Source organism: Dendropsophus ebraccatus, chromosome 6 (genome assembly GCF_027789765.1).
Source record: "Dendropsophus ebraccatus isolate aDenEbr1 chromosome 6, aDenEbr1.pat, whole genome shotgun sequence".
Lineage (NCBI taxonomy): Eukaryota > Metazoa > Chordata > Amphibia > Anura > Hylidae > Dendropsophus > Dendropsophus ebraccatus.
In genome coordinates, this window is record NC_091459.1 from 117,278,555 (window position 1) to 117,303,789 (window position 25,235).

At 42.5% G+C, this 25,235-nt stretch overlaps 1 protein-coding gene across 3 annotated transcripts; it reads right to left on the reverse strand.

The window, feature by feature from the left end:
* Window positions 1-10,071: 10,071 nt before the first annotated feature.
* CCDC25 (coiled-coil domain containing 25) lies at window positions 10,072-24,712 on the reverse strand. 3 transcript variants are annotated; one of them, XM_069975736.1, is made up of 10 exons: window positions 24,636-24,712; window positions 23,726-23,808; window positions 22,288-22,335; window positions 22,112-22,151; window positions 18,593-18,644; window positions 17,865-17,940; window positions 17,269-17,372; window positions 14,499-14,701; window positions 12,240-12,285; window positions 10,072-10,705 (listed from the first exon to the last, which is right to left on the reverse strand). In XM_069975736.1, exons 2-10 carry the CDS (start codon window positions 23,748-23,750, stop codon window positions 10,676-10,678), a joined length of 624 nt encoding a protein of 207 aa, XP_069831837.1. In that variant the 5' UTR covers window positions 23,751-23,808; window positions 24,636-24,712; the 3' UTR covers window positions 10,072-10,675. The 3 variants fall into 3 exon arrangements, with proteins under 3 accessions (XP_069831837.1, XP_069831838.1, XP_069831839.1); XM_069975737.1 differs by having other exon boundaries at window positions 24,583-24,645; XM_069975738.1 differs by lacking the exon at window positions 24,636-24,712 and adding an exon at window positions 24,530-24,607.
* Between the last annotated feature and the right edge of the window lie 523 nt (window positions 24,713-25,235).

Consider the following 25,235-nt stretch of genomic DNA (forward strand, 5'->3'; position numbering starts at 1 on the left):
ACCCTATGTTTGTTGAGTTGGTCCTTTGTTTGAACAGGCCCTGCCTTGGGAGAATTTGGTATGGGAGGGCCCAACCTTTTACTTCACCCACTTCCAGAGCTACTCTCCAGACCGTGAGTCTCTGCACGCGTCCGTGGCCATGTTGGGTCTTAAAATGACCTCACTACTCCAAAGAGGTCCAAAGGCAGCAGCTTAAATGTTAAGATCCAGTAGAATACAGTACCTTTGCCTATGTATAATGTTCCATTTTTTTATGGTAGTTTACCACTGTTTTACCCCTTTTACCCCGAAATGCACAAGTAAAAAGGAGCAGGCCAAAACATTATGTTGTTGGTCTGTTAAAAGTCAACAATCATCTCGACATTAACTTATTGTAGACCTTTCTCTCTTACCATTGAACAGTTATACTCTCTAACCTAGTTATTGGTTTTCTATAGATTATTGATCCTGTCAGAGTGGCTTTGCAAAACAAATAAAAAAAACTTTGTTTTAGTAGGTGCTTGGCTTTTACTCAAAACAGTACTTTCTGTCCTAGGTGAAGCAGTTATGTGAGGGCCATCGTAAAAGACACAAACATGAGCATCCAAAGCCTTGTCTCATCCAAGTTTTTCAGTTGTGTTTTCGAGCTTCATAATGGATTTAATTCCACCAAGTCCATTGGTAAATAAAAAACACTCACACTCAAGTCTTTACCACAGAGAAATATACCATGCATTATCCTTTACAGGATCCAGGTATCAATTGCTAGAACAAGTTATATACTCAGAAAAAGAAAACATAGCCAAGGAGAAAGCAAGAAAAACAGCTTAGGAAAATTGTGAAGAAACCTCTTCAAGAAGCTGATTTTCCTAATATGTAACATTGAAGCAGTGAGCTTCGGTCAGCAAAGTGACTCAATCCTTTTTTAGGTGCAAAATAAATAGAGTTCAGTTACTTACATGGAGTGGATTTAGATCAAAGAAATCAAAATATTCACAAACAAAAACAACACAAGTTCAAAAAAGAGTAAAAAAAATATATGTTTTACCTGCAGTCCTTAACTTACCCCACAGGGCCCTGCAATGAAAATGCAGCCCCTACATTCACTAGAAAATATTGCTGACATCACAGAGACTGTAGCCCGACTACTCACTATCAAACTGTGACATCACTAGGGATGCAATCTATCTATTCACTAGAGATCAGCAGTGATATCACTTGGACTACAGCCTATCCATTCACTAGAGATCAGCAGTGACATCACATGCAGCCTATCCATCACTAGAGATCAGCAGGGACATCACTGAGAATACAGCCTATCCATCACTAGAGATCAGCCGTGACATCACTGAGAATACAGCCTATCCATCACTAGAGATCAGCCGTGACATCACTGAGAATACAGCCTATCCATCACTAGAGATCAGCAGTGACATCACTAGGGACACAGCCTATCCATCACTAGAGATCAGCAGTGACCTCACTGAGAATACAACCTATCCATCACTAGAGATCAGCCGTGACATCACTGAGAATACAGCCTATCCATCAATAGAGATCAGCAGTGACATCACTAGGGACACAGCCTATCCATCACTAGAGATCAGCAGTGACATCACTAGGGACACAGCCTATCCATCACTAGAGATCAGCAGTGACATCACTAGGGACACAGCCTATCCATCACTAGAGATCAGTAGTGACATCACTGAGAATACAGGCTATCCATCACTAGAAATCAGCAGTGACATCACTGAGAATACAGCCTATCCATCACTAGAGATCAGCGGTGACATCACTGAGAATACAGCCTATCCATCACTAGAGATCAGCACTGAGAATACAGCCTACCCATCACTAGAGATCAGCGGTGACATCACTGAGAATACAGCCTATCCATCACTAGAGATCAATACAAAAACAACCATGGGCATAGATTCTGAATCACTGCAAAATTTATTTATCACAATTATAATAATAACATGATAGAGATTTCATATAAAATATCATTAAAAAGTATTTAAAAAACAACCAGGTACCATACATGTAAAATAGACAACAACATAGGATAGATGGGTGATCAGAAATAAAAGATAATAAACCACACTAGTGTGTCCTCCCTCAGAGTAAACCTGCTATTCCAGCAATCGTATGGCTTAAGACACACACAAGTAATCATAAACCGTAATACCACTCACCCATCTGTCCTATGAGGGTCACAGCTGTCCCTATGTACGTTTCACCGCAACCGGGCTTCTTCAGGGAACTCCCTGAAGAAGCCCGGTTGCGGTGAAACGTACATAGGGACAGCTGTGACCCTCATAGGACAGATGGGTGAGTGGTATTACGGTTTATGATTACTTGTGTGTGTCTTAAGCCATACGATTGCTGGAATAGCAGGTTTACTCTGAGGGAGGACACACTAGTGTGGTTTATTATCTTTTATTTCTGATCACCCATCTATCCTATGTTGTTGTCTATTTTACATGTATGGTACCTGGTTGTTTTTTAAATACTTTTTAATGATATTTTATATGAAATCTCTATCATGTTATTATTATAATTGTGATAAATAAATTTTGCAGTGATTCAGAATCTATGCCCATGGTTGTTTTTGTATTCATCTTTATGGTGGGTTTTTCTGGTATTTGAGTAGAGTGACACCCATAGCTGTAACTAATTAGTAAGCTATACTGTGAATTAGGGTGAATAAGTCCCTCTGCCGTGAACCTTTGTGTATATATCACTAGAGATCAGCAGTGACATCACTGAGAATACAGCCTATCCATCACTAGAGATCAGCGGTGACATCACTGAGAATACAGCCTATCCATCACTAGAAATCGGTGACGTCACTGAGAATACAGCCTATCCATCACTAGAGATCAGTGACATCACTGAGAATAGTCTATCCATTTTACTAGATACCAATGACGTCATTAATACTACCCAATTTTCCTGATACTGGATCTGCAATTACTGACAAATTTGCGGAACATGCGAATAATGCTACATGCTACATTCACAGGTTCCATAAGTTTGTCTGTAATTACAGATCCTAAATAATGGACAGATTTAGGACCCATCGTTCACACTATCCATATTCTTATGGTTCCAAAATCTGTGCCATAAAAAAAATGGCAAGACCCAGTATGGTCAGTAATTGGGAAACTGATTCACCCAAAGGTGAGGAAAAATACGGATTACAGATGGACAAATATTTTTTGGATCATGGATTGCAACCATGATATATGGTCCTGAAAAATGTGTGAATGTAGCCTTAGGGTACCCGTACAGTGATATGGTGATATAGTCCCTGTATGGTGATAGATATAGTGGTGGGGTCTTTTTATGGTGGGATGGTCCCTGTATGGTAGTAGAGACTTATGTCCCCTGTACAGTGGTTGATATGTTGGTATGGTCCTTGTACAGTATTAGATATGTTGGTATGGTCCCTGTACAGTGATGGATATGTTGGTATGGTCCTTGTACAGTAGTAAATATGTTGGTATTGTTCCTATACAGTGGTAGATATAGTGTTATGGTATATTCGGGCCTGTGGTCCAGGTCTGCAGCCTGTACAATGGTAAATATGTTGGTATAGTCCCTGTTCAGTGGTAGATATGTTGGTATGGTATATTCGGGCCTGTGGTCCAGGTCTGCAGCCTGTAGAGTGGTAGATATGGTCCTTGTACAGTAGTAGATATGTTGCTATGGTCCAAGTACAGTGGAAAATATGTTGGTATGGTGGCTGTACAGTGATGGATATGTCTGTACATTGGTGTATGCATTATATGTCATGTAGAGATAGCGATGCTTCTGAACATTTCTTGCAGCCATCGTTTAAGGAATTTTTCCCACAGTTCCAGTGAGTATTGCGGTTGTCTAAATCGTCTACATTACAGCTGGCTGGATCTCCATTCTCAGCTGTTTCTGTAACCACATAAATGATGATTGCGCAAGAAAATTATAAAACCTCTGTGTTCTCTCCTCCTTAAAACAAATATACATCTCCGGTTAAGACGGTCATATGTGCAGGGTGTGTCTAGTCAGAGCACAGGAAGAGTGTGGCCCCTGGGCTGCACCATGATCCTACTGTGTCTGCACTGAGCACCAGACCGTACAATGTCACGCTATAGTAGCGGGCTCAGGACCCTCCTTTTTATTAGTGCCATCAGCCATGGATGATCATCAGGACATCACACATGACCTGCTGTATAAGGGAGTGCTGTAATCCCGATATACCATATCACTGTTATCAAATTCATCGTTGTCGGGCACACATCAGGGGATGTGCGCCCAATAACGATAGAAGAAAACTGACAGCACAGATATGTATATATTGGGGTGTGGGATATGTATATATCTGTGCTGTCACTTTAAAGATTGCAAGCTAGGATTGTAAGTGTAGCCCGGGCTCCTCGATTTGATGTGCATTGTGAAAACACGAGCGCTGATCTCGCTGATCGTTGCTTGTTTGCGCTACCCGTGGCTGACAAATCGCGGAAAATGGACCCTTACATGGGACTGCAGCCAACAGATGCATATAGATGTAACCTCAGCCACAGTGCCGCAGATGCACAAGGTTTTGTTGTATATAATTTTGTACATTCAGGCTATGGTACCATTTGAGCTGTTTTATGCCTTCTGTCCCGTATTTCAACTACTTTTGTAGTTGTTTTTCTCTGCTTGTATTTGAATCCATTTATTCTGGGCTACAGCAGAAGCTAAATCCTAGCTCACAAGAAGGACCATGTACTTAGTAACAAATAAAATGTCCCAAGCCATTACTATCCATAGTAAACTGTACAAGACTGACCCCTTATCCACATAACAGTCATTATTGGCAGGACACAATGTGAGCCGCTGTGTCTACAGCCATGCTATAGGACAGGGGGCCATGCTTCTTGCACAGGGGTCCTTGGTTGTCTGCGTTCCCCCCTGTATAGTGTTAAATATGAAATGAAGGCCGACGGCTCAGACAGAAGAGGAAATCAGCACATTTCACCCAGACGTGTGCCCAGCTGCGGAGTCACGAGTCAGCAGATCAGGGTGTGATGTCAGCACAGGGTTAGTCAGAAATACAGGAGAATTAGCAGCAGTTTTATCCATACTAACATTTGACTCATAAGAGCACTGGGGGGAAGGGGGGTTCTCCCTTAGACCACCACCAGATCCTCGAGAAACTTTATATACATCTCAGCTCCCTAATACTTTGCCTTACTGATCTGTACTATGAGCATATTCCATATACATTAACAGCAGTGACGGTTCAGCCGCACAGGCTCAATGAGATTCACATCACCGCACCGCCACAACATTCTCACTTTGTTTCTTCAGATGTATGGTTGGGTATCTTGCAGTATCTTAAAGGGCCCAGTGTGGTTTTAACCTCTGGGATATGTCCTCTGCTGCACTACAAGTCACTTTCTAGTCCCTGGACTTGTCCTCTGCTGCACTACAAATCACTTTCCAGTCCTGGGACTTGTCCTCTGCTACACTACAAGTCACTTCCCAGTCCTGGGATATGTCCTCTGCTGCACTACAAGTCACGTCCTAACCCTGGGACTTGTCTTCTGCTGCACTACAAATCACTTTCCAGTCCCTGGGACTTGTCCTCTGCTGCACTACAAGTCACTACCTAACCCTGGGACTTGTCCTCTGCTGTACTACAAGTCACTTCCTAACCCTGGGACTTGTCCTCTGCTGCACTACAAGTCACTTCTCAAGCCTCGGACTTGTCCTCTGCTGCACTACAAGTCACTTCTCAAGCCTCGGACTTGTCCTCTGCTGCACTACAAGTCACTTCTCAGTGCCTGCTTTTACTTATACCAAGAAATCCGGAATCATCAGTGGAAATCTCACATCTCCCGGCAGTCTGCATATTCCTGGACTTATTTTACATTTATAGTTATTGTTTAAACAGAACAGCAAAGTCCTAAAGATTACGGGTTTCCACTGAGATTCTGCAGCCGCTCAGTTCAACTGCATCCTGCGCCAGTAATAGCAATAACTTTGTTCTATCACACAAGGATACAAGAGTGGTAGAACTACTGGTGGGTAACATGTCCGAACACTAATTATACACAGATAGGTAAGGGCAGAGACTTTGCTCATAGCTGCCAAATTCAGAGAATCACTGTGTGCCATTGAAAAGTCTTTGTGCTAAGTACTGCCTTCAAATACTGGCTACCCCCTTAATACAGTGCCAGAGAGCATTATAAGCAGTGCCAAGCAGCCAGTGCCATCATAAGATATATCACTAAAGAGTGCCTCCATAAGTTGTGCCAGTTCGAGTTCTCACATAAAACAGAGTCCCAACGTCCCTATAGGCTTTGCCAACCATAAGATATGTCACCAAAGAGTGCCTCCATAAGCTGTGCCAGGTAGAGTTCTCACATAAAACAGAGTCCCAACGTCCCTATAGGCTTTGCCAACCATAAGATATGTCACCAAAGAGTGCCTCCATAAGCTGTGCCAGCCAGTGGAAGTCCCCTGCCAGTGACTCCCCTCACATGCAGTAATAGTCAGAACCAGGGTGGATAAAAATCAATGATTTTTTTAAAAAAATCAAAAAAATCGGATTTTTTTGATTTAAATCGGATTTTTTTCAATAAACTGCTTTTTGAGGAAAATATTTTACCATCCAAAGGTTCTTCCATCATGAGATAAAGCGGAGTTGTTTAACTCAGTAGAATAAAGGCTGTATATGTTCTCAAATGTTACAACATGAACAGAGTTGAGAAAAAGACCTTAATCCTATTGTTCTACAAACCTATGAATACAGAATCATCCCCTTCAGTACCAAGTCCAAGAAGTTAGACAATATGTTTCTGATTGTTTGGACTTTTTTTTTTTTTTTTTTTTGTTTAGCCAAATTAGTTAAAGGGGTTGTCCGGCGATAAAAAATTATTCACAGAATAACACACATTACAAAGTTATACAACTTTGTAATGTATGTTATGTCTGTGAATGGCCCCCTTCCCCGTGTCCCACCACCCCCACCCGTGTACCCGGAAGTGTGGTGCGCTATACATTACCTGTCGCGTGCCGACCACGGTCTCCGATCGTCAGCAGTGACGTCTTCTTCGGGAGGCCAGCGGATCTTCCCGAGTGCCGGCCGCCCTCTGCAGCGTCATCCGAAGCTCAGCCGCGATTGGCTGAGCATAACTGTGCTCAGCCAATCGCGGCTGAGCAGCTGATGACGTGGCCGCGTCATCAGCCGCTCAGCCGCGATTGGCTGGGCACAGTTATGCTCAGCCAATCGCGGCTGAGCTTCGGATGACGCTGCAGAGGGTGGCCGGCACTCGGGAAGATCCGCCAAGCTCCCGAAGAAGACGTCACTGCTGACGATCGGAGACCGTGGACGACACGATATGCGGTGAGTATAATGCACCACACTTCCGGGTCTAGCGTGGGTGGGGGGAAACACGGGGAAGGGGGCCATTCACAGACATAACATACATTACAAAGTTGTATAACTTTGTAATGTGTGTTATTCTGTGAATAATTTTTTATCGCCGGACAACCCCTTTAACATGGATGTTTGTTTAAGCAAATAACGTATGCTGTAATGTTGTTATTGTTTCAGTTGAATAAATCCATTTAAATTGTTATTAAGTTCAGGATTATTTTTCTCCTTCCTAAGTACAACAAATATGAATGATTAACCCATTAAACTGGGGAGAAAAAAGTAATATAAAAAGTGATTCTAAAAATCTTCATCTACTTGCATGTTAAAGTAGCAAGAACTAGTTTAGGTAGAAACTTTGATTTAAATCACTGATTTAAATCAAGCCTTCCTGACTAGTGATTTAAATCGTGATTTAAATCGTGATTTAAATCAGTTTGATTTAAAACAAATCCACCCTGGTCAGAACAGTGCCAGAGAGAGAGAGAGTGTGCCCAGAAGCAGTGCCAGCCAAAGAGGGTCCCTAGAAGCAGCGCCAGGTAAGTGAAAGTCAAAAAAATACTTCTCTTTTCCAAGACAATCCAGCAAAGTACAAATAGTGAAAATATGTTTTCACCCTCAGCGTAAAACTCTGGTGATGGCACCAGGATGCACTATGGGAAGAAGACAAGATGGCGGGGGCAGAGTTATAGGCAACGTTCTGCTAAAGACCCTGCGTCCTGGCATCATGTGGATGTTACTGTGACACGTACCACCTACCTAACCATGGTACACATAAAGCCCCCCCCCCCCCCCTTTCATGGCTGTGAAAAATGCCTCAGGGGCCACACTCAGACATTGGTCAGGAATGAGAAACATGACAAAGATCAAGGTGGTGACTTCTCCTCCAACTCTCAATCCCATCGATTATCTGTGGGATGTGGTGGAGAAACAAGTCCCATCCATCTGCTGATGACATTTTGGAACAGACACCACAGGACTCTCCACAGATGTGTATTTCATATAGCCAGAAATTTTGTAACCTGCCGACTTTTGTATACAGATATCGGTCTCCTCCTGCCCCCTCTCACACACATCCTGCAGATGCATCGCCCTCCTCCCAGTCTTTTATAATATTCTTGTTAAGGAGACCTGTGAACATTTATAGAGATCCTGTAATAAAGAGACTGCTGAAGATAACTCAAACCACACTGTGTTTAATGTATGCGCATATACAACCGCGTGCTGGATACAAGCCGCAGCCCTGGCTTCATCGCTGGTTCACACTCCCCTCATCTGTTCTTCATTTTCCCCCATGCCTTGGGACTCAAAGAGACGGAAATAGCACTTTAGTGAGACACGATGTGTATAAGGGCTGGGTGAGTGAAAATGGACCGCACGTGACAAAGCAACCAAATACAGGCCAAGCCCTGAATGTTAATGAAAGCCCTCCAGGCCCGATCTGGATCAGAGCAGAGGGGGCGACCTGGGAGGGGTACAGCTAACGTCTTGGCACTTCATAAGAGAAAGCCCTGGGGTCAAGAGCTAAATCTTGTGTCATGTAATGAAAACTAATAGTCCATGAAAGTGATACATATATATACAGTTTGGAAAGGGATGTGAAGCTCTCTCCAAAATACCAGAATACCTCATTAAGAGTCCGTGATGACCCAAGGCTCCCTGCTGGGGGCGCTGCCTTTATCTAATAATAGAGGTCAGGTCACAGAAAAGGAAAAAACATCAAATCTCAGGTTCTCGTTCCCTGTGTCATCATTGGGTCGCTTTCATGTTACTTCATTAGTGGGAACACCGATAAATAGATGAAAAACACAACACAAAGGTCCTGAAGCTACGAGGACTATGAAGGATTTACAGAAGGTCCATGTAACTTGAGCACCAGCAAATGTAATGGGAACCGGAGAAAAGTGGGGCAGAAGAAATATGGTATTGGCATCAGTACAAAGCTTCAGTCTTCATTAATATGCAGTAACACCATGGAAGATCTGTCATAGGGACAGGCATCTTTACTTTAGGGAGCTCCATAATATTGGGGGTCCTGCCATCAGGTGGTATTCACACGTTCCGTGAATACAGCCTGTGTATACAGACGATGTGCTATGGAACGGAATCAAGGAACTCCTGGCATCATGATTTATTATCCAAATGAGTTTAAATCTTCACGCTACAGTACAGACACACCTGTACGGCTGTGTCATTATAGTAGCAAAAAAAGTTAAACTCATTCGGAACTCCCGGCATCATGATTCATAGCATTCAGTTCCACAGCACATTGTCCGTATATATGTACAGTACTGTGCATAGAACATGTGAATGCCCAAGGTGCAGCTGCAATGGATGGTAACAATATGGTGCATTAAAGAACTCTAGCCGTCAGCTGAATAGACAACACGAATGTAACACCTCTGCATCAGGCACCTGTAAATATAAACTAAACAAAACTAAATAGCGGGGAATTTAATCATCTATGTACCGGATACAACTCTACATAACCTACTGCAACACTATCTAAACATAAAAAGACTGACCCTCAACACAATAAACACCAGAAAACGTAACACATACCATCTCCCACAGGACACCAGGGACTATAACCCCCCACTGGACACCAGTACTTTGCTATTCCATCATCATGCCTTCTGTTATTATTAGGTTACACAACATTAAAACACAGAGGCGCCCCGTCCTATAACTATTATTTTATTTGCCAACTTGCTCATTCGATGCACCCCGATGGAGACATGCAGCAAGAACAGGCCGATCCATGTGGTCAGTGACATTGAGACCAAACAGAACCCGATTGTGTACACATCAGAAGAGACATCTAAAAAAAAAAAAATATAAGATTTCGTTTTCTGACATGTCTGACAGTTGTTGAATTAAAAATGCTAAAATCTTCCTTCCAGCAGCTGCCAATGGGTGGCCGAGTTCATCGTGTGCAGTGGCAGGTGACTTATTAAGCCACAGCAGGATGCATACAGTCTTCGCAGGCTTCTTGTGTGGAGCGTCACTATGGGCAGGGGGTGGTCTGCAATCCGGGAAACGGATAGATGTAGCCAGCTCCTCATATGTTTAGAGCAAACCCTCCACCACTAAATTCTCCATGATACATGAAGACAGCAGCAGCCGACCCAAGCCCCTCCCACCCCAAAGGGATGAATGGCAGATGAGTCAGGCTGCAGCGGAAAAGCAGGAACTGAATGGAGAGATTCTATATTTTGGCATGAAGTAAACAGTCCACGGACCAAGGTAAGAGTCCGTATTCTGTGACGATTGGTGCAGCGTGTTTTACATGAAGTCGTCAGAGTCGTTGCCATCCTGTAGAGAAATTATTTGCTGTCAGAATTGCATAATAACTGCACGGCTTCAAAGCTGTGTACTGTGAGACAATACATGGGCGGGGCATGACACACTGGGCGTGGCCAAAAAAGAACCATGCTTGTGAAGGGTTGTGCTACAGAGCCAATGATACCAAATGAATGATGTGGTGGAGACAGCAAATTGTTCCCATATAAGCAATATATCTGAATCAGCCCAGAATATACCAGCGATTTGCTGCCACTTTACGATACGGGAACACCCCCCTTTAATGGGTATTCCCAACTAAATTACAGTTATTCTGTAAGACTCGTCAAGTTGAATATTTATGCAAATACACTAATTCAGCAAACTTACCTGATTCTTCTAATACGCGGCTCTTTCCCTTCCACTGCTGACAGCTCATGGTCTAGATTACCAACCACCACTCGGCTCTAAAGCAGTGGTCTGACTGATATATAGGTATAAAGTAGACATATAGAAATATATAGTGTATATATACTATATAATATATAAATATGCATAAAGAGGGAGATTTACCAAACATGGTGTAAAGTGAAACTGGCCCAGTTGCCCCTAGCAACCAATCAGATTACACCTTTCATTCCTCACAGACTCTTTGGAAAATGAAAGGTGGAATCTGATTGGTTGCTAGGGGCAACTGAGCCAGTTTCACTTTACACCATGTTTGATAAATCTCCCCCCACTGTGTCTATATGCACAAGCCAGACCCCTGCTTTTAGAGTAGAATGGTAGTTGGTTACCTGGACAACAAGCTGTCAACAATAGGAGGGCAAGAGCAGCCTATCAGGAAAAGGAGACAAGTTTGCTAAATGAAGGTATTTGCAAAAATATCGAACTCGACGAGTCCTAAAAGTATAACTATATTAGTAGAAACACCCCCCCCCCCTTAAAGATCTTCTATTAATTATAACAGGTACCCGTAAGGGTTTTTTTTTTATAGTAAAACAGTTCAGTGTACAGTAACAGTAAGTGTGCTCCCTGCACTTAATAAGAACAGCTCCCTGTGTACCTCATAGTGCCAACATCAGGCTTCCCTCCACCATGCTCCTCCATGTCGGCCATCTTATGGACAGAATCACCACAGAGCAGGGCAGCCCAGCCTGGAGGAGGGGAGCCTGATCTTAGCTCTATGAGGTACACAGGGAACTGCTGTCAGTATATACAGTGAGTACACTTAATTCTACTGTACACTGAACAATTTTACTATAAAGTGGCCAACGCCTTTAAGGCACTGTGACCTTAGCTGTCAGTAACTACAAACACTCCCTGTATACACTCTGGAGCTGACCTAGTCCTGTTCAGAGGATAGGCTTTGTTACAGTGTATCTTACTCTTGTTCCAAACACCAAAACATTACACTGATACATTGTAACAAACTGAGCCGCAGGGCATACAGGAATTAAAGAAGATGGGTTCTCAGCCTCTGTCAAAGAGAGTTTCTGCTCCTTGACAGCAAGCATCGATCTTGACACAAAGGTGAATAAAGTGTCTATTATAAAGGTTTTCTGACCTGATTAGAAGACATATTTTCTGATTTCATCAAGGAGGTGTAATTCCTGGAGAAAAGAAGAAGAAGATGAATACAGCAGATATATATAACACGATAAGAAAAATAGGTCAGGAAATTACAGATGCGGTTCTATTTTTGCCTACAATTCTGACATGGATACCACATAGAATTCTATAGGAGCATCTGGAACTCTGGACAGCTCCAGAAGCACTGCTAGCCAGCGTCGGCAACCGGGCAAGTACCACTGGGTGCTGCGCCTGGCCCTTTAACTTAATTAGGAGCGCATACAGTTAAATTCAGCGCTCTGTTTCACAGGGTGATGAGACATTTGCTCTCCGCCCTGTCAGTCACTCTTCTGGCTAGAGACAGCATTATGCCTCCAGCTACAAGAGGCCACTTTCTCCCTCCCAACGTTGTGGTGTACGAGGTAATGTCACTTGTGCACTCGTAGTGCAGGAAAGGAGAGGGAGAATCCAGAGGAGAGCAGCTTATGTAAATATGTTTTTTTGTCTCTTCAGTTTTTTGATGGTTTACTGAAGCCTCCTGAAACACTTCCTGACTGGAGATGATCGAATAGTGAAATATTTGAAAATTCGATATTCCATTCGAATAGCCCCCGAAATTCGTATATTCGAATCCCATTATAGTCTTTGGGAGAAAAATACTCAGGACTTTGAAATCAGAATTCGACCACTTGGAATCCACAATGGCACCTCAAGAAATGATGCCAAAACCTCTGGAATGCATCTGGGTCACCAAGGGAAGCATGCCTGGATCATCTAACTGTTGGGGGTCCCTTCCTCCCCAAGGGCCGTATTACATGGGACGATTATCATTTGCCAACTATTATTCGCTCATCGTTCGCTGTAATTCCACATTTGTTCACTACTCGTTCAGTGTAATTGCACATTGTTCATTGTTTTGCTGGGATCACATGGATGAAACGATCGTAGTAACGTTCGCAATAACGATCGGAACTAACGACTATAGTTCTGTGTAAAATGGTGAACGATAAACAATCTTGTTTGCAATTGTTTATCGGTAAATGTTAAAAATCGCTTTGTCTAATAGGAGCCTGAACACACTGTCTCAAAACACCTTCTAAATCTCTGCTTTCTATACTTTTAGCCCTAACAAGGGCTTTTGGGGTTCCCTTCCTACCTAACTTCACCTAAAAGCTTTCTCTCCCTGGTGAACAGTCTGTCCCTCTCTAGCTCCAACCAGCAAGTGACACGAATCTCAAATCCCCTATTCGTATACTCAGGAGGTGACGTAGTTTAGCCAGTCAATCACAGTTATAGATTTTTTTTTTTTAAGTCCTGCCTATTACTAGTGCCTGTCCCTCCCCCCTGCAAGTTTTATTGGCTGGAAAAAAGCACCAGGGGGGTGGTAGGGCGAACCAAATTTTTACTGCGCTTTCGTTCAAATACTCGAACGAAAACAGATAGCTCGAATAGCTATTCAATCGAATACTTTTCACTCATCACTATTCCTGACCATAAAAACGGTAAGGCAGGCAGGCGTCTGCATGGGGCCTAAACAGATCCTGACTTAGTTCCGCTCACACATCAGCGGTTTGTTACAATGTACTTGTGTAGCTAAGAGCATCTGCCTCTATCAAGGATCTGCATCGCTAATGAATTACAGATAATCTATTAATTACTGCGATGGCGCTGCAAGGAAAAGAAACACATATAACCAGGATCTCCCACAGATTACAGCTGATCACTTGGGATCCCATCAGCAACCTCTGTTTATAAAGGGCCAAACGTCTAATATAAAGGGAACATCCTGTGAAGTTTAGTATAAGGCTGAAGGGCTCCTTTAATTGCATTCTCCCTCTAATGACTGTAACCTCGTCCAGAATTCAGGCCACAGCCTTCACACATCTCTCAATATTCGTAGCATCACACAACATGTTCTCACAATATAACCACCTGAGAACCAAAAGGTCCAGCTCAGACGCCAAGAAAGTCTAGAAGGTGCAGAGAACAATCTATCATGACTCCCACGTACCCATAGGAGCGTCCGTGTATCAGATGTCAGACACATTTACATCTGGATACGTCTCCTACTTGCTGTATAGAATAATACGGGCTGCTCCCCTATTCAGTACTATCCATTACAGTACACTCTCAGTATTATGGATAAGGACCCCATGGACCTGACATACAGTACTATAACAAATCATCATGTGACTAATTTACCCCCGATGATAAATTCTGCGGACTATTCTTACACTGGGTTAGTAATACTGACCTGAGTTCCTCCATCTCTTTCTTCTTCCTCATCTCTTCCTTCTCTTTCTTCTTTATCTCCTGGATTTGAGTCTTCTTTTCATTCCTCTCCTCCCGGTCTCGAGATTCCTTCTCTGCCGCCAGGTCGGGGTAACGTTCGTCCTTCGTTTTTTCCAGTCGATTGAGGATTTCATTGACTTTCTTGTCGACATTTATACTTTTTACCTGGAATAGATATAACAGATCCTTAAGGTATGATGAGCTGGGTACATGCTGTAATCCCCCTCAGACATCATGGGAAGATGTTCCCCGAGGAAGCGTGCAACAGCGAAACGTACGTAGGAACGGCTCGTGCGGGGTCTGACATTATGGGTAGGTGCAATATGTTCTAAAATGTTATAATGGCCATTTGGTCTTTGCAGCCTATGTGTTTATTGGAACTGAGGCAGTATTAGAGCATTGCGAGACTTAAAGCACCTTATATATGTACATATTCCCATATAGAAAAACCGTTGTGGTTAATATATTTCATTACAGACACCTGTTTTATACTTAATTTTATTGTGGTCATACTTTTTAACTTCATTTAGTATTGGAAAAAGCTTTTTTATGTATTGGTACCTATTATATATAATAAAAATTATTTGTATTTTCATGAACTAAGCCCATTTTTTCTGTTTATTGTATCCAATTTTTGTGTGGGTAGTTTCAAATGATAGAGTGTTATCTGGTGGTGTAGGTTGATACTACAACCCATATTTTTAGATCATTTTTCACGTCTATCACAAACCAGTGTATGTAAATGGGAAGATGTGTTCAGCATCACAAAATGCAAAGACACTTCGCTGCTACATCCCACTAATAGGAAGAAGGCTCCATGACCTCAACTATGCCTGAGCTTCATAGTCAGACTAGTAGTATGTAGGAAGGACTAGTGTAGAAAGTACCTACCTCTGTCAATGTGTAGCAGTGCAATGTACTATGGGAAACAATGCAGCCCTACAGACACTGCATCAGTCATGCGATGGGCTTATAACATCTCAATGTAAAGATCACAAATGTAAAGAGCAAAGCCGAATGCTTTATATATTACACGACTGACACAGGCACATTTACAGTCACTCTGTGCCTCTTCTACGCCATCTGCTGGACAAGTTACACTATACATTTTAGGATTTTTTTGGTGAGATAGTTGGTACGATTTGTATTTGTTGATTAAAAGTTACAATTATCTGAGGTGTCAGAAGGAAGCAATACAAGATAAGGCGGCCACACACTAAAGCACTGCTGGTGATCCAGGAGATCTTACATCAACGAATGGTGTAAAAGATCAAATGTTATGGCTAAAAAAAGGGTAGTGTCTAAATCCCATACCGCAAAGGGACCTCACTGGGTGCGCGCACACAGCTCCCAGGCAAGCCCCGCCCCAGCCAGATTTCATTGGCTACTCCACTCCGGGCTTCCTATCAGTTAAAATCAGACCCTGCCGGACCCCCGACCCTAATCCAAGTGTTTAGTATTAGGGTTAGGGTTGGGGGCTCCCCACAGCCCCAACCCTAACCCTCCTGATTAGCACCAACCCTGAGGGTTAGGGTTGTTGTGTGGGGAGGGGATAGTTAGATGATTTTAGTAACCCTAATCCGACCACCAACCCTAACCCTAATACTAAACGCTTGGATTATGGTCGGGGGTCCGGCAGGGTCTGATTTTAACTGATAGGAAGCTCGGAGTGGAGCAGCCAATGAAATCCGGCCGGGGCGGGGCTTGCCTGGGAGCTTTGAGGTCCCTTTGCGGTATGGGATTTAGTCACTACCCTAAAAAAAGGGGGACTGGGAAGTATTAAGAGGCTCAATAGGCAATTATAGGCCTCCTGTCCGATTAGTATTTGTGACCCCCTTGCAAAATGGTCAACTAAGAAATAGGTAAGGTGACATAGAACTTAAACAACCTTTTAACCCCCTAGTATTCTGCTGCTCAGAAATAGCTGGCAGATCACACTTCTCCCGTGTTGCAATCCTTATATCCTCACAACCAATCATGATTCACTATGAGGTCCCAGGACATTGTAAATTAAAGAGGTTATGCACCCAGTAGAAACCGATGGCCACAAGGGCTGTATCCTGTTCAATGTTTTTAGGTGTTTCCCATGACCTCTAAAAGTGCAACAATGTAAGGAACTGCAGCTTTGTCCTGTTGAAGGCAACAGGGCACTTTGGCTACTGATCGTATAGTCACACGGGAACAAGCACAGGTAAACACTGAAGTTGCTGCATAAGTGCCATGGGGAGCTAAAGGTCCTTTTAGATCTTTGGCTGTCTGCGGTCGCAAACAAGTGCTGTTCAGCGAGATTTGCATTGCCTTTGGAAAGTGAAATGAATCATCAGATAAATGTATTGCTATCGGCCGCACATCCCCTGTTCACAGAGAGAAATGTGCGGCCCATAGCAATGTATTTTACCATAGTACAAAAGATGCGATCAGTTGGGATTGATTGTTTTCCTGCTTCTTCACTGATCACTGGCACTTTTACACAGGCTGATCATCAACCGAAGGAGTGCTTCTGGCAACTCTCCCGGCCGATAATCTTCCCGTGTGAAAGGGCCTTAAGATAAAGACCCCCACTGATTTACTATTGATGGCTACCTGAAAGACAGGCCATACGTTTCTACAGGATGTATAAACCCCTTGGGATCCCAGCAACTACAGATCCAGCATGTAACAATAGAGCAGCACAATATGTCTTATTTCCTGCTGAAGTTGGCACAAACTTCTATTCCATTCAGACAGCTTACATCTTTCTGCCGATGAAATCCAATTTGCCCCACGTCCATGTCTCCAGTTTTGCGTAAGTTACTCCACGGTGTGTAAACCACATTGATATTGTTCATTTTGCAGCCTAATGAAGAAGAAAGAAAAGAGGATTTGGCTTTTAAAGTGCATCATCATCATCATCATATCAAATCTGATATGTTGACATAGAACAGAAAAAAATTAATCTTTTATTCATGGCTGAAGTTCAGTGTCTGTTTGACAATACTTCCTGTCATAAACCAACCACCTCAGTGTTATCATATGGACAAGGCTCTGAAGACCACAATAGGCCACAGCCTAAGGGGTCCAGGCAATAAAAAGAGTTGTGCAATTCCTTGATCTGTGGATCATTGCAGCATTAGCAGAGCTGCAGTAACCAGGCATGGACACCAATGCAGAATGGCGACACACAACACTCCTGCTGATCAGACATTGATCCTGAGGATCCGCACACAGTTTGTGAAATCAGAAAACCCTTTTAACACTCCTGCAGTGATGTACATGGCTGACACCTCACATTACACACTAGTGAGAGTCATTAGATGTGGGATTACCCCTCTGAAACACAAGCACGTACCTTGGATACTGTTAGCTTTCACTAGCTGTGCGCAGTCGGTCAGGACATCTTTTGGGATATCATCGATCGTCTGACCCTGCAACAAACATGGAGTTATGATCATATAATGCAATGGCCAAGATGTCGAACTAGTGCAATACAGTACTGTAGACAGTAGAGGAGTGTATAGAATCATGAGATGTGCTACCTCTCTGAGGATTTCCCCTGATTCTGCATGCAGAGCAGCACTCATGTAATCCATTACACTTTTTTGTTCCACTATGACACTTATTAGTATAGTATTAGCATTGATCTAATGAAGAACTGAAGCTTGTCACTAATGTCCTGTGTCAGTCAGCTGGAGGCAAAGCTCTTCCTCCAAATTTCACATTTACACAAAATCTGTATGCACAGCAAAGGAACATTTGAAAGGGTGCAGCGCTAAAATCTGTCAATCAAGCAGGAAGAGGGATGTGAGGGCAAGCAAGGTGGTGTTACAGACCTCAGCACTTAAGGAGCTTGAAAACACCTCTGACCCTTTGCATTAAAAAAAAAAAAAGAATTTTGCCACATTATAGATGCACAGATAGATATGAAAGGATTCATGCGTCTTATAACATAAAAGCTATCCAATAGTTATATAAATTCATGTGTGCACAGGAAAAAAAAAAATGAAATAAAAATCATGACCCTGAGTTCCTGTGTGTACTCTCCATGCTTCACCTGTCCTCTAATGGAGTTCTATTTACCTTCTGTAGCCGGAGGTAAACGTGAGCTGAGGAGAGTTTATCCACATGGAACCTGCAAAGAAAAGAAACAAGGTTATGTACTCACGGAGAATAAGAGACCACAGGAATCTAATCCTGCTGAAAGGTAGCAATACTGTGCTCCTACGTACAAGAATACGACTACTATAACACTGCACCTATATACAAGAATATAGCTACTATAATACTGCCCCCTATATACAAGAATATAACTAATATAATACTGCTCCTATATACAAGAATATAACTACTATAATACTTCCCTTTATATACAAGAACATCACTACTATAATACTGCTCCTATATACAAGAATATAACTACTATAATACTGCTCCTACGTACAAGAATACGACTACTATAACACTGCACCTATATACAAGAATATAGCTACTATAATACTGCCCCCTATATACAAGAATATAACTACTATAATACTGCCCCCTATATACAAGAATATAACTACTATAATACTGCCCCCTATATACAAGAATATAACTACTATAATACTGCCCCCTATATACAAGAATATAACTACTATAATACTGCTCCTATATACAAGAATATAACTCCTATAATACTGTCCCCTATATACAAGAATATAACAACTATAATACTGCCCCCTATATACAAGAATATAACCACTATAATACTGCCCCTATATACAAGAATATAACTACTATCATACTACCCCTATATATAAGAATATAACTACTATAATACTGCTCCTATATACAAGAATATAACTACTATAATACTACTCCTATATACAAGAATATAACTACAATACTACTTTAATGTACAAGAATATAACTACTATAATACTGCACTTATATACAAGAATATAACTACTATAATATGTACGTAGAAACAGACTGAACACTCACCATTGATAGCAGTCTTTATTTTCTCATATGAGAAAATAAAGACTGCTTTCAATGGTGAGTGCTCCGTCTGTTTCTACGTACATATCATATATACCTGCTTCTACGGTTAAGCACCCCACGCAGCCATCAGTGTATGATACCGAGTCCATTCATTGAGTATAGCTGAGTCTGTCTGTTTGAGTGGTGCCGGCTGAACACTCACTTTGATAACTACTATAATACTGCTCCCTATATACAAGAATATAACTACTATAATACTGCTCCCTATATACAAGAATATAGCTACTATAATACTGCTTTAGGCTGGGTTCACACTTCGTATATTTCAGTCAGTATTGTGGTCCTCATATTGCAACCAAAACCAGGAGTGGATTGAAAACACAGAAAGGATCTGTTCACATAATGTTGAAATTGAGTGGATCGCCGCCATTTAATGGCAAATATTTGCTGTTATTTTAAAACAACGGCTGTTATATTGAAATAATGGCCGTTATTTACTGTTGTATGGCGGCCATCCACTCAATTACAACATTGTGTGAACAGATCCTTTCTGTGTTTTTAATCCACTCCTGGTTTTGGTTGCAATATGAGGACCACAATACTGACTGAAATATACGTAGTGTGAAACCAGCCTTAATGTACAAGAATATAACTACTATAATACTGTATAATACTATATAAAGGAATATAACTACTATAATGCGGTTCAGGGAAGAAACAGAGTGCTGCACCTCACACCTATGGCTGATACTAGTGCCGCTTGGCTAAATAAAAAACACATCAGAATTTTGTGTATGAATTGATCAAGCCATACTGCCCCATGTACCTCGTGCCGGTATCTGATACACATGGGTCCCTACACTAAGTCCACACCGTGCCAGTCAGTGGCCACCAACCCCGCAGGCGTGCACAGCCAGGGAACGGGGGCCATGGGACGGCCCTGCGACCCCCATGCCACAGGACCAGACCCAAAAGCACCACACCAATACCCGGCCAGCACCGCCGGCGGAGAAGGTCGCCCCCAAGCAGCACAAGTCTAGATAAGGTATTGCGCTCACCATAGCTGCAGCAAACAGAATGGGAAAAAACAGGAGGGATTAAAACCATGTGCACTCAGGTGTCTCCTGCTAATTGCGGTCATGTGGGTCTCACCAGGAGGAGTGCAATACACGGAGAAAAGAGAGAAACAAAATGCGGTTCAGGGAAGAAACAGAGTGCTGCACCTCACACCTATGGCTGATACTAGTGCCGCTTGGCTAAATAAAAAACACATCAGAATTTTGTGTATGAATTGATCAAGCCATACTGCCCCATGTACCTCGTGCCGGTATCTGATACACATGGGTCCCTACACTAAGTCCACACCGTGCCAGTCAGTGGCCACCAACCCCGCAGGCGTGCACAGCCAGGGAACGGGGGCCATGGGACGGCCCTGCGACCCCCATGCCACAGGACCAGACCCAAAAACACCACACCAATACCCGGCCAGAATATACAAGAATATAACTCCTATAATACTGTCCCCTATATATAAGAATATAACAACTATAATACTGCCCCCTATATACAAGAATATAACCACTATAATACTGCCCCTATATACAAGAATATAACTACTATAATACTGCTCCTATATACAAGAATAAAACTACTATAATACTGCTCCTATATACAAGAATATAACTACTATAATACTGCTCCTACATAAAAGAATATAACTACTATAATACTGTTCCTATATACAAGAATATAACTACTATAATACTGCTCCTACATAAAAGAATATAACTACTATAATAAATATATTCATAATATTATAAATATATTATAAATATAATAAATTCACATACAGAATTCTGATGTTTTTTATGCAGCCGAGAGGTACTAGTATCAGCCATAGGTGTGAGGTGCAGCACTCTTTTTCTTCCCTGAACCGTATTTTGTTTCTCTCTTTTCTCCGTGTTTTGAACTCCTCCTGGTGAGACCCACATGACCGCAATTAGCAGGAGACACCTGAGTGCTCATGGTTTTAATCCCTCCTGTCTGTCCCATTCTATCTTTGATAGCTATGGTGAGTGCAATACCTTATCCAGACTTGTACTGTTTGGGGGCAGCTTCCTCCGCCGGTGGTGCTGGCTGGGTTTTGGTGTGGCATTTTTGGGTCTGGTCCTGTGGCATGGGGGTTGCAGGGCCATTCCATGGCCTCCCTTCCCTGACTGTGCACGCCTGCGGGGGTGGTGGTCGCTGACTGGCACAGTGTGGACTTAGTGTAGGGACCCATGTGTATCAGATACCTGCACGCGGTACATGGGGCAGTGTGGCTTGATCAATTCACATACAGAATTCTGATGTTTTTTATGCAGCCGAGAGGCACTAGTATCAGCCATAGGTGTGAGGTGCAGCACTCTTTTTCTTCCCTGAACCATAACTACTATAATACTGCTCCTATGTACAAGAATATAACTACTATAAGGCTGCTCCTATATACAAGAATATAACTACTATAATACTGCTCCTATATACAAGAATATAACTACTATAAGGCTGCTCCTATATACAAGAATATAACTACTACAATACTGCTCCTATGATCTAATAAATATAATTGGAACATACCAAACATCCTCTGGCCAGCCATATTTTATAAGATCCTCATCTGAAAGAAAAACAAATGTCAATCACACGTCAGGACACTGTATCCTCTATTAGAGCATTTCTGGTTACTATGCGGCCAGTGTGTGTGACAGAACAGATGAGTGGGTGCGTGTTGTAGGGGCAGCAGTATCACCTACTTTCATACTTGTCCTTTCCCATGTATATCGTATAGGCCGGGGAAACAACTGCAAAAGAAGCAAAGCAATAATAAAAGACGGATCCGAGCAGTGGAGACATGCTGTGTGGTGGTGGAAGGTGAGCTCTTCCTTATAGAAGTCCACAAAACTCTCACTTACCTGTCCCAAATAGCTGATAACAGGAAACAATAGCTGTCACCCACTGCACAGTAGTATGTGTATATTGTAGGTGCAGTGTATTGAACCTTTAACAATGTAAACTTACAAGCATATAATATTTCTATAATCTGGCATCCTGGGACCCTCACTATTACGGCTTATGGAGGGGTTCCTGACGGGTGGGCTGTGGATCCCCAAAGAGTTCCCAGTACTGGACTAATATAATGGAGAACCCAGCAGGGGATTATTTATTCGATTTACAGAATTTCCAGACCGCTTGATGCCCCTCATACATGAAGAAGAAGGGACATATAGAACCTTACAATGAACCAGATAGTGAATGGGGAGAATTCTTGGTAGAAAGTATGTGAACCCCTGATACCCAAACTCATTTATGGGGACTAAATAGAGCTGAGACCTCTGTGCAGACAAGCTGTTCTCCTGACGACCCAGGGTCTCTGTACCCTGGAACAGGAGGGGGTCTTCACTACAGGGAAGACCCCACTTCTCAATAACAACTCTTATAGGCAGGAAAGACGGCGACTATACAGTGTGCAGAATATAGCAGGTATAAGGGGGCACATACTTATGTCCATGTTATATACAAGCAGAGCTGCCTCTGGTCACTATCCTATAATCTATAGTAAGGGTCCTTTTACACAGAAAGATTATCTGACAGATTATCTGCCAAAGATTTGAAGCCAAAGCCAGGAACAGACTATAAACAGAGATCAGGTCATAAAGGAAAGCCTGAGATTTCTCCTCTTTTCAAATCCATTCCTGGCTTTGGCTTAAAGTCATTGGCAGATAATCTTTCTGTGTAAATGGACCCCAAGGGTCTTATTACATGCAGCGATTTTTAACAATTAACAACTAACGATAAACGATCGCCAATGAGATTGTTTATCGTTAACCTGAAATCATTCACCATATTACACAGAGCGATAGTCGTTAGATGCGATCGTTATTGCTATCGTTACTACGATCGTTTATTCCTTCTGATCCCAGAAAAACAATGGACAATGTGCAATTACACTGAACGATAAGTGAACAAATGCGGAACTTGAGCGAACGAATGTGGAATTACATCGAACGATTAACGTTAATTTTAGGGTCAGATCTAAATCAACGATCAGCGACATACAAACGATTTTTCGATCGTAGCCTGCAATTACACAGAACGATTATTGCTTAAATTTGAACGATGTAACGATTTTTCACACGATAATAGGGCCCTAACAGGGATCTGTCCACACGTGATGAGCAATCAATGACTTACCATTGCTGATGAAGTAGAAGACCATAGCGCCCCCCTGAGGTCTGCGCTCCTCTCACCGCCAACCAGGGGAGAAATACTGACACCTGTAGAAAACAAGTCAGCGGTTCATTAATGGTTAATGCTACCTGTCAACTGCAAGAAGATTTTTTATGGCCATAATAATTACAGTCTATAATTCTCAGCATGACAGGAGTTGTGGTTTTGCACACTACGCTGCGATAACGGCCGAGGTTTGTGCTGACCATGTGACCCCCGAGGCTTTGTCGGTCAGGACATGCTTGGACTTGTAGTTTTACATAAGCCGGAGGAACATAGATATATAGGGTGGTGCTAAAGCCAGTGTGCTGATCATGTGACCCCTGAGGCTTCAGCTATCCAGGCATGCTGGGAGTTGTAGTTTTGCAATAGCTGTAGAAGCCTGCACCCCCCCTAAGACCATAATATGAGCAAGAAGGGGTTAATTATTGTATAATGATAACAACCTATCCAGAGCTGCCAGGTGCTGTGTCTGTTACAATGTATCAGCGAAGATGGGACACAGATGAGAGCTGCCATCACATATATGTATACATTGTAACAGGCATGTTCCTATTCACTGACAGGAGGCAGAGATCTAGCAGATGGCGTCATATATACATAGGAGGAAAGCAAGTCTCATATATATATATATATATATATATATATATATATATATATATATATATATATAACACAAGGTCTTTTCTATCTGCCAGCCCGCACTGCAGTCATGGAGGCTCAGCACTGATAGGCTTTGTGAAGGAGCTTAGATACATAAGGTGATACCCTGTGGGAGGAGACACCGGCAGCACAAAGCTGCTTTTGCAGTGTGGACCTACTGGGAGTTGTGGTTTTTCACCCGCCGTTACCATGACGCTCACCCCGCACTCACCGTGAGCTCCACCAACGTCCGCTTCCGGTCCGGCTCACACACCGGAAGTGACGTTATCAAGCGACTGCGGCAAAAAAAAAAAAAAAGGACAATACACATAGTAAACACTGCCACCTGCCGGACAGGAGTGAAACCGCAGGAAGGCAAACCAGTAAGAAAGTGCTTGACTAAAAGGAAGCCCTGCTGCCATCTGCAGGCCAGGATCGGTATGACAGGTAGCTACCTGCAGTAAGGTTCAGTACACTCCTGCAGTGGTTGTCCGTCCTCGTGTTCTTTCACAAAGTATTCTTGTTCAACTTCTACACAATTGCATAAGCTTTATCAAAGATGTACTTTATAATACACTTGCATATTTTGTTTTTTTGCAATGCACTTCATTGTCTTGTGGGGTTTAAGCGACTTTTTGACTGGAGTCGAGTTAAATTTCAAAATTTATTACAATTAAGCCACGCCCCTCTGATACTAAGGCCACTCCCCTTTGACAGAGTTTGTGCAATTCTTCTATATTTTTTTTTTTTACACTTGCAAACCAGCGTGCAAGTACTGATAAAGTCCTCCCAAATTGTGAACATAGCTCAAAAGTGACCTTAATGTGGTTAT

Excerpts from the sequence above, each read along its gene's own strand:
- CCDC25 (XM_069975736.1), bottom strand. The coding sequence starts at position 23,750 with ATGGTCTTCTACTTCATCAGCAATG. Across the intron at positions 17,373-17,864 it reads GAAAGCTAACAGTATCCAAG|GCTGCAAAATGAACAATATC; the intron begins GTACGTGCTTGT and ends CTTCTTCATTAG. Across the intron at positions 14,702-17,268 it reads GATTTCATCGGCAGAAAGAT|GTAAAAAGTATAAATGTCGA; the intron begins GTAAGCTGTCTG and ends TATCTATTCCAG.